General features: G+C 26.3%; 1 protein-coding gene across 4 annotated transcripts in view; it reads left to right on the forward strand.

Moving 5' to 3' along the window:
* LOC100210859 (BRCA1-associated protein) overlaps positions 1 to 10,000 on the forward strand; it is a 60,569-nt gene that overhangs the window by 27,791 nt on the left and 22,778 nt on the right. For all 4 annotated transcript variants that reach the window (XR_010641178.1, XR_010641179.1, XM_065807254.1 and 1 more), the window contains exons 12-17: positions 2,208 to 2,278; positions 2,552 to 2,622; positions 3,481 to 3,516; positions 3,627 to 3,716; positions 4,159 to 4,350; positions 8,544 to 8,705. Coding sequence is in view for 2 of the 4 variants with exons in the window: in XM_065807254.1 (XP_065663326.1) it covers positions 2,208 to 2,278; positions 2,552 to 2,622; positions 3,481 to 3,516; positions 3,627 to 3,716; positions 4,159 to 4,350; positions 8,544 to 8,705 (622 nt within the window). In the remaining 2 variants the exon portion in view is untranslated. The remainder of the gene's footprint in view (positions 1 to 2,207; positions 2,279 to 2,551; positions 2,623 to 3,480; positions 3,517 to 3,626; positions 3,717 to 4,158; positions 4,351 to 8,543; positions 8,706 to 10,000) is intronic.

Consider the following 10,000-nt stretch of genomic DNA (forward strand, 5'->3'; position numbering starts at 1 on the left):
TATCAAACAATTTACCATTTGCAATACCTCTTGTTACTCTATCCATGTACTCTAGGAGATTAGTCGTGCAACTTTTATCTTTTTTTAAAACCATGCTGATTAGAAAATAATTAATTATTAGTCTTTAAATGTAAGAGTTGGTTAAATATTAAATGTTCTAAAGTTTTACAAAAAATTGAAGTCAAGGAAACTGGCCTATAATTTGAAACTTTATTTCTACTGCCATTTTTAACAACAACATTTATCATATTAATAACTTTATGTTATATATTACAGGGCTTAGTGACTTTAGTGCTTCAGGGCTTCAGTGACATTATGGTATATATTACAGGGCTTTAGTGCTTCAGGGCTTCAGTGTAGTTGAGGTAATACTAATAAACTTTGAAAACACTAAAACACTTTTTTTCAAAGTATGGTAAAATATCATCGTTATCTCCTACAAATACTGATTGAAAATATTCATTAAAAGTATCAGCGGTTTTCTGTTTTTGGTCCATAATGATGCACAAATTAAATTATTTGTTTGATGTTTAATAATTTTTCATTTTTCGTTTTCTGTTGATATAATTATGCAGCAGTTTTGAGATTTTACTTTTTTAGCTATGTATTTTTCATAATCTATTGTTGCTCTTTTAACTTTTTTATATACTTCTCTTTTTGCGTCATTATATTGGGATTTTTTTAAACTATCTGTCCATAAAGAGAATCTATTAATAGGCCAGAGTTTGTTCTTTTTTTTGATATCATTTATAGTCTCTTTGTTAAGTAATATTTTTCTGTTATTACGATTAATTTTTACTAATGGAATAATTTTAAAAACTGTTTGGTAATGGTAATTGAAAAGCTCACAACAATCAGTTTATATTTTTGTTCAAGAAAAGAGTATTCCAATTTATCAAGTGTATATAGTTTGATATCGCAAGATAATTTCCCAATTTAAAATTTTTTTAAAGATGTTAGTCTTGCTTATATATTTTTCACTTATAATTTATTGCCATGTTATTACGTGATATCCTTGGTTTCTGTTACCTAAAGGAGCTTTATGTCAATTCCATTTAACTCTATTGGCATTATTTACTATTATTAAGTCTAGTATGTTCATTTCATCACAAGTGGCTCTTTGAAATGTTGGATTTACAATGCATTAGTTTAAAAAACATTCATCAAGACAATTTAAAAATTTTTCAGCTTAAGTAACAACTGGTAATGCTTTGTTTAAAAACCATCTAATTGTGTTATAATTAAAATCACCTGTAATTATGCGATCTGTAAATATTTTTTTTTCAATCAATTTTTTGACATTTTTTATATTTATAATTTTCTTATTAGTAAATTCATTTGAATATGGCGGCTTGTAAATGCAACCTACTAAAATCTTTTCGATTCCAAAATTTAGACAAGTCCAAATTTGTTCGGTATCTATACAGTTTATATTTGGCAGTGTGACTTCATATGAGTTTATTTGAATTTTTACCTAAATTGCAACCCCTCCTCTTATTTTTCCATTTTTACAATCACAACAATATAATACATAATTTTCTATAAGTGTATTAGAAAGTTTCTTAAACCATGTTTTAGCAATGCAGATTAAATCTAGAAAAAGATGCCTTGATGGTGTAATGCAATTGATAGTGTAACGCAATTAATGGTGTAACACAATTGATAGTGTAACAAAGTTCATCTTTTTTATAATTTAAGAAAGTGGCATTAGTATAAAAACAATTTAAGTCAGGTTTTAAGTTTGGTTTAAATTTATTTTTTGGTTTATGCAGCACTTTGTTTTTAATTAAAGGATATTTATTTTCAAAACTTTTAACAGACTCACCTAACAGATAATTGTAAATAAATTTAATAAATTGTTTTATCACATTTAAAATCTATTTAGTTACAATTATTGTTTAATGTAATTGTTTAAACATATTAAATGAACACATTTTTTAAGTTCACTAGGCATCTTAAAATGTGTCTTATTTTTATTATATTTTTATTATTATATTATTATTATTTTTAATATTTATTATTATATTATTATTATTTTTAATATAAATAATAATAAAAATATTAATAATATTATTATTTTTATTATTATTTTATTTTATTATTACTTTAAAATGTTTATTAAATAAAATGTAGTGTTGTAATTATTTTATTTTTATACTTTAAGATTTTAATATAGGTTTTTTTTAAAAAAAAGTTATTTATCTTAGGCACTATCAACAAACTGCACATACCTATAGCATGGATCTTGGTAACAAAAGGGTCTGGGACTATGCAGGAGGTAATCAAAAAATAAAATAAAAAGAAAGAAAATAAATTATTTAATGTCACTAAATTTTTTAAAGATTTTTTACACTTTTTACACTGAGCTAGTTTGTTGCTTAACTTTTTGCATTTACTTCATTCTGGCAATCTTGTCATATGGTTGCTTCTCTTTTACTGTGTGCATCCTAACTTTATGCATTTGATAGTTTATTATTGAATAGTTATTATTAGATAGCTATTAAACACTGATTCCATTTACAAAACATTTGTATTCATTGTTTTAATTTAGATAATTATGTCCATAGACTGGTTCAAAATAAAGGAGATGGAAAATTGGTTTCTCTTGATAATAGAGAGCAGGTAATGATTTGTTATTTTTAGAAATGAGTGAAAAAAATTAAGCTATGTTTTAACTCTTTTATTTTATGTAACATCTGTTTTATCTTGTTATGTCACAAGTCATTTTTTGTATAGGTAAATTTGTGTAAAACCAGCAACAAAAATGGTATATGTTGGTTTATACTCAGGGATGTGGTGGGGATTGAACTCAGACTTGTGGTGGGGATTGAACTTGGAACTTCTCGTTTATAAAGCGAGTTGAAGTTTTTACTGTACTTTTTTTTGTGTAAATTTCCTAATGAATTTTATTTTTTCTACTTTATGCTTTTGATTTTTTCCTAAATTTTTGTAGAAGTCAAGAGAAATAATGTATTTATTATATATGTTATTTTAGAGAAATAACATATAAAAGTTTGTCTTATAAAAGTTTATAAAAGTGATGACTAGGAGTCATCACTTAATGAATTTTATTGAACAAATTTTTCTTTTGATTGTGCTATTTAGTTGTTTAAAGAAAGTAATTTCAGAAAATATTCTATTGTGTTATTTAAATAAAGCAAAATTTAGAAAAAGTTAACCCATCTTAGGTTAACTTTAAGGCGGTCATATCCAGTTAAGCCCACAACTTCCTTTTAAAAGTTTTATTTTAATTATTGCAAATATAGTAACTATTGTTAATTTATAATATAGGAACTTTTTTTTATATTTGATTTATGTATTTAAAGAAGCTTGGTTGAATTGGACTTAATTTTGTTGTTTTGATTATTTTTTTAAAATACATTAGCTGTTTTAAAATTTAATTTGAAAAACACAAATTAAAAAATAAAATTTAAAAAGAATAATAGTAATAAATTTGATTTAAATTTTCAATTTTTTTAGGTTGAAGGTGAAAAAATGGATTCTTTGACTATTGAGGTGAAAAATTTAAACAAAAATTTTACTTTTTTATCAGATTAAAAAAAAAATCATCATTATTTACTAGTCTCATCAACAATTTCTAGCTATAAATAAATTTTTATTTTTAGTACACATACCTGTTAACCAATCAACTAGAGTCGCAGAGACGTTATTTTGAAGAGAAGATTGATTTTTTAGAGAAAGATGCTTATGAAAAGGTTAATAAATTTATATATATCTGTGTATGTGTGTGTGTGTATGTATGTATGTATATAAACACATACACACGCATACATAAACTTAATTTTGATGGGTTAGGTTTGCGTTGTTTTATATATTTTACATAAAGTTTCAGACGCTCAATTATTTCTTGACGGTTTTCAGAAAGAAAAATTTTTTTTTTTACATAAAAGTTGTTCACACCTAGCAGTACCTGCTGAAACCAATACAATTAATATATGGTCTAAGTATACAATTATATTTGTATATACAATATGTATATGCCTGTGTTTGATTGGGTTATCTATAATTATTTTATAGTTTAAAAAAATGTGCTTACAGTTAATTTAGGTCATTTAGACAAATTAACTTTTTTCAAAAAAAAAAAAAAAGGAGTTAAAATAATAAAATCAAAATTTTATTCTTTTAATTTTTTAACAGTTGTCTTTAATGGAGTTGGAAGTTCATAATTCTCGCAAAGAGTATCATACACTTGAGCAAATGTTCGCTATAAATGAAAAAGATAAGAAAATGTTAGAAAAAAAGTATGAGAATGTTGTTGGTAAATTGGCTAATATGTGTAAAGAACTACGTGATGAAAAGCAGCTGAATATATGTTTGCGAGAGAATCAGGTATATCTAAGATAGTACAGAAAATCTTTATTTCAGGAATAAGTTTGATTACAAGTTGTTGCTTTCTTAAATAAATAATGATTTTCCCATGAATTATTTAAAGTGTGTGTGTTTATATATATATATATATATATATATATATATATATATATATATATATATATATATATATATATATACAGCCCTCGAAATTAGTGTCGGCATTCAGCAATGCCAACCCAACTGCCGACCTAAAATTATTTGAGGTTGGAAAAAATTGCCGACCTCATTTCAATGTTTTAGGATAAGACCTTTGTATTAAATCTTATTTGTCGACCTAATGCCAATCTCTAAAAGATTGAGGTTGACAAATAATTGATGACCTTAATCTTTTAGAGGTCAGCAATCGAGAAAAATCTTAATTTTCCTGATTTTGAGGGTTGTGTATATATGTACAGGGCTTGAAATAGCCGCCAGACATTGGACATTGTCCGACACTTGCCCAGTAAAAAATGACATCTATCAGTCATTTTGTCCGACTCATATTTTGTGTGCATTTACTTAATAATCATTTTTATTGTTCCAAAATTATTAATTAACTCTGAATTGTATATAAACTTCATTTTTGAATTTTTTATTTTTTATACAAAACAGAAAATGAAGTTGAACACTCAGCTACATTAATAAAATATGTCATTTTTTTGAGCTAATTCATTTTTTATAAAACGCCTAAACATTAAATTTTTTTTTGAATTAACCAGCCCGGTTTTTATAATTTATATTAAAATGTTGTAATTAGTTATTAATTTAAATTTATATCTCAGTATTTATTTTATTTTTTGTCTGATGATTTTTATAAACTTCAAAAGAATATTTTAGTTTTTATAACCACAGCTGTGCGGCCGTGGCACAGTGGTTAGAGCACTTGCTTTAGAAGCAGGAGATCCAGGTTCGAAACGAACTCTGGACATATATTCGCGTCACAGTAAGGAATGATGGGTGAACTTCCTAGTTAAATGCATTTCCGCAGTGCTCTGTGATAAGACTGTTAGGTCTTCTTGGGGCACCTAAATAACAAAATTAAAAAAAAAAGAAAAAAAAAAAAACCCTTATAAATTTATTTTATAAAAATTTTAGCGTAATATTTTTTTAAATGCTTATAGAAACCAGTACTTTTTATTACACTATTAAATTTGAATTATGTTGTGTAACGTTTGTTTTTGCGGTAAAGTTTTTCGCTATTAAAAGTGTTTACAAAAGTAATCATAGAAAAAGTTTAAAAAGATTTATTAAAAAATATTTAAATGTTATTACATATAAGGTAACTTAATTGAACCTTGCCCTCATCCACACTAAAATTGATGTTGACTGTCTATTATTAGACTTACACAGCTGCACTATATATCATGGTGCAGTGATTAGAGCATGGAACTCGTAGTACAAGGGTTGCAAGTTCAAATCCTGCTCAAAGTATATACATTATCGATTAGGCTTGAAATGAGGAACCAACTTATTAAATACTTATGCCTTTGTGACAGTGCTCTGTGATAAGACTTATCACACATAAGACCATTAGAGTATTCTTAAATAAAAAAAAATAAAAAAGTTTAAATAGATAAGATGGAATTGTATGCATTTTTAATTATATAAAAATTTTTGTCTAATATCTAGTACATACAGTATTTTTCTTGGGACCAATCAATGGTTACAATACAGATGGTAGTGAAATGAATTTCTTTTTTGTTGTTGCTGTAGACTTGTTAGCACTATTTTCTAATTTTTATTTCTCAGCCAATACCTTCTCTTCTTCTTTTTCTTTGAGTCGCTTAGCAGCATTGATGTCGCTGTTGTTTTCCTTTGCATTTTTCTCTTTCCTGTTGGATTTAGTCTTGGTGATATTTCAGCTTTGCTGAGTAAGCCTCTTAAGAAGTTAAAACGAAGTATTTAAGCTGACCTTCTCTGCTATTTTTTACCGTGCGGTTGCCTTAGGATCATGATTTGCCAAGACATCATCATTTCCATCACCTGCATTGATAAAAACATGTACTCAATAAAAGTACAAGTATTTAAATAATTTAAAAAATTTTCAATTATTTTAAAATTAAAAATTTTATTAAAAGTTGCATTGTTGCAATGAAACTATTAATCACTTTGTGAAATAATTAACTTACCAGGGTAGGAAGAGTTTGCAAATGGAAAATCTGAAACTGTTGTAGAATTAAAGTTTGGTGGTTCTAAGATTTCTTTTTCTTTTCGCATAGTAAAATTGGTAAAACTATTCACAATGAAGTCAACATTTTTTTCTTCAACTGGAATGACCAAATATGCAAGCTGCTTATCATGAGCAACAGTTTCTGCTTCCAAAATAGAAGCGTTGCTTGGTAAGAACTGTGAATTGCGTTATCTTCTTCAGTGCCATTTTGTAATTGTTCTTGATAATTAGCAACTATTCCAACATTCATAGATGTCTGAAAAATTAATTTCTTGAACAATTGATAGTTGGAACTCCTAAGAAAATAATAAATAATACTATTTAAATTTAGTTTAATAATATAAATAATATCATTGAAAGTTAGTAATATAAATAATTTTAATAATATAATATAAATAATACTATTGAAAGTTTGTAAACTTTAACCTTAATTCAAAATTTTAATCAATTTGTACATAAAATTTAATCACAGTTGCAAGCTAAAGTTTAAATAATAATTGTTATTGTTTAGTAGTACTAGCAAAAACACAATAGTACAATACTAACTGGAGAACAATTGTTTTCAGTAACTTCTGTTTCATTTGCTAATGGTTGATTTTGATGTTCAGGTATATTTTTTATACATGTTAAGAACTAAACGTTTCAGTGCACACCAGGCCACAAACCTGTTTTTGCAACCAAGATGAAAGCTGTTTTTAAACAGATAATTGTAGCTTGTCAACTGAGTAGGATTTATTTCAGTTTCCAAAATTTGCAAGCATTGTGATGGAGTTGGAGTCATGACATTAACATTCATAAGAAGTCCCCTTTCTGCTGCTTTGTCATGTACATTCAGATTTTCATTCTCATTTATGCCAATCAATGGTTCACTGATACCATTGAACAAAACGTTTGTACAATGGTATCAATGAACAATTGTACAAAATGTTGATGACATTTTACAAAATGTCATCAATGATTGTATTAGCTGGCATATTCTCAACTGGGTGTAGATAGTTTGGTAAATAAGCATCACTAGGAATAGCCTGAGGATTCAATCAATCAATATATTTCTGAAATATTTGGTATTACATTTCAAGGTTGCTTACAAATATTATGAACTACTAACATTAAGTAAATACCTAATGACAATGATTAAAGTAATGGTAATAATAATAAAAAATATATTTGTAATAACAATAATGATAAATAATAATAATAAAAATAATAATTAATAATAGTAAAAGTTATTTTTATCCGTTAGAAAAAAGCGTCCACCATTTGCAATGTCATTGCAAAGAAAAAAGATTAAATGATTAAATGGATAATTTCCACACGACTTGAACCCAGATGTAATGTTGCTAGAAGTCATTGCTTTTTCCCAAGCTGAAGCAAATATCCCTGCAAAATTTAAAAAAACAAGTAATAATTCCTGGAAACTGATTCATCAGATCTTGTGCTGTAGAGCAATAATAATCCTTCAGTGGCTTGAAGAAGGTGTGATCGCATGGGCCGGGTTTGTGAACAGGGCTGCATAAACATATATACATCCTAAAGTTTTTTTTAATTTTTTTCAAAATTCATGTATTTTTATGATGATTATGATGATGTTGATCATATATATTTTGTTAAGTTCATCAAACTACAGTACAGGAGGATGGGTTGAAAAAAAGTCATAACCTTAGTGGCCATGTTGTAAAAAAAAAATGTTTTAGGCATGGTCAGGAATGTTTGATCACATTTCTTTAGGTTTTATGGGACATGTCTGCCAAGCTTTAGTATTTATCGGACAATATGTCCGAAACAGAAAAGTTTGTTATTTCAAGCCCTGTTTGTGTATATATATGTATAAATATATATATATATATATATATATATATATATATATATATATATATATATATATATATATATATATATATATATACACATATATATTATCTAGATGATACAATAAATTTATTTTACTTGGTAAGTTGGGTATTTTTGTATTTGACTTAAAACGTCTTTGCATTTAACATAGGCTGTGTGGCAAAAAAAAGTTGAGTTGCTTGAAAATGAATTAAAAAAATGTTCCACTGAAAAAAGTGCTGAAATTTATGAACTTCAAAACCAAGTTGCTGATTTGATTAAACATTTGGAAGTCCAGTCTGCAGTGAGAAATGCTAATGAAGATGTTAGGGAGGTAGGTTATTTTTCACACTTATCTATATTAAATAGATATTTTGAATATATTCAAAATAAAATAAAAAAATGCAACACTGTTAAAAATTTAAACATAGCAAACTAAATTCCAGGTATGTATTTTAAAAAAAAAGCTTTCTTGGTTAATATTTTTATCCCTGCAAATAATCTTTTAACATTTTAACATTCTATATTAAATAGATATTCTGAATATATTCAAAATAAATAAAAAAAATGCAGAACAGTTAAAAATTTAAGCATAGCAAACTAAATTCCAGGTATGTGTTTTTAAAAAAAAAGCTTTCTAGGTTAATGTTTTTATACCTGCAAATAATCTTTTAACATTTGGGGCAAGAATAGATTGAAAAAAAATTTGTTTATCTGATGTTGTGCAATAGTAATAAATAAATCAACAATTAAATAATAAATAATAAAATAATGATAAATCAATAAAAAATATCAAAAGTTTATCTTGCAAAAAACTTTTTAGTTGTAACTAGTTGACGGATAGATTCCATCAAATGTTTTTCTCCACACCAAAAAGTTATGTTAGAGATTGCTAAAATTTTGTAATAAAATAGTTGCTAATTGCCACTACAAATGTTTTATAAAAGCGTTTAGACCCTAAATTTTTATTGTTTTTTTTTAATTACTTTTAAATGTAAAAGGTTAAAGATCTAGTTTGAGTGGTTAAAGGTTAAAGATCTAGTTTGAGGTTAAAATAAAAATTTGTATTTGTTATGTTTAAAGCTCTTCAGCTGACTAAGCAAAGGTGTATGACTTGGATATGTGCTAAATTAATTCAACACTTGATTTTTGGATGCTATTTATTTATAAAAAATAAACAGACAAAACTTAATTACATATGTCCATTTTTGTCTATGGCAGTGCCAACATGTAAGCAAAAAATAGATAACCTGCAAATAGAATTTTTTACGCTAAGGATCAAAAAAGTTGCTCAGGTTAGCTCTGAGGTTGGTCTTGTTTTCAATAGTTTTATCTACAATAATCATTTGAGACTGTCTGTTAAATATTTTTGATAATATCTCCCAGTCAAATTCCAATAATTTTTGTTGATTTTGCAACATGAGTTTGTGTTATGGAAGAAGCCACTGTTTTATTGCTTTGGATATCAGCTGAGTGCTTTTCTTAAGCTTTTCTAGTTGAGCTCACTAGATCTCTGCACAGTTGTATTGGAAGGAAGCAATTCCCAATATGCATGTATGCCCCACCACACTGAAAGTATTATATTTTATGATATGAAGTTCATAGTTTGGATTTGATATTGGCTTTTAA

Source organism: Hydra vulgaris, chromosome 10 (genome assembly GCF_038396675.1).
Source record: "Hydra vulgaris chromosome 10, alternate assembly HydraT2T_AEP".
Taxonomy (NCBI): Eukaryota; Metazoa; Cnidaria; class Hydrozoa; order Anthoathecata; family Hydridae; genus Hydra; species Hydra vulgaris.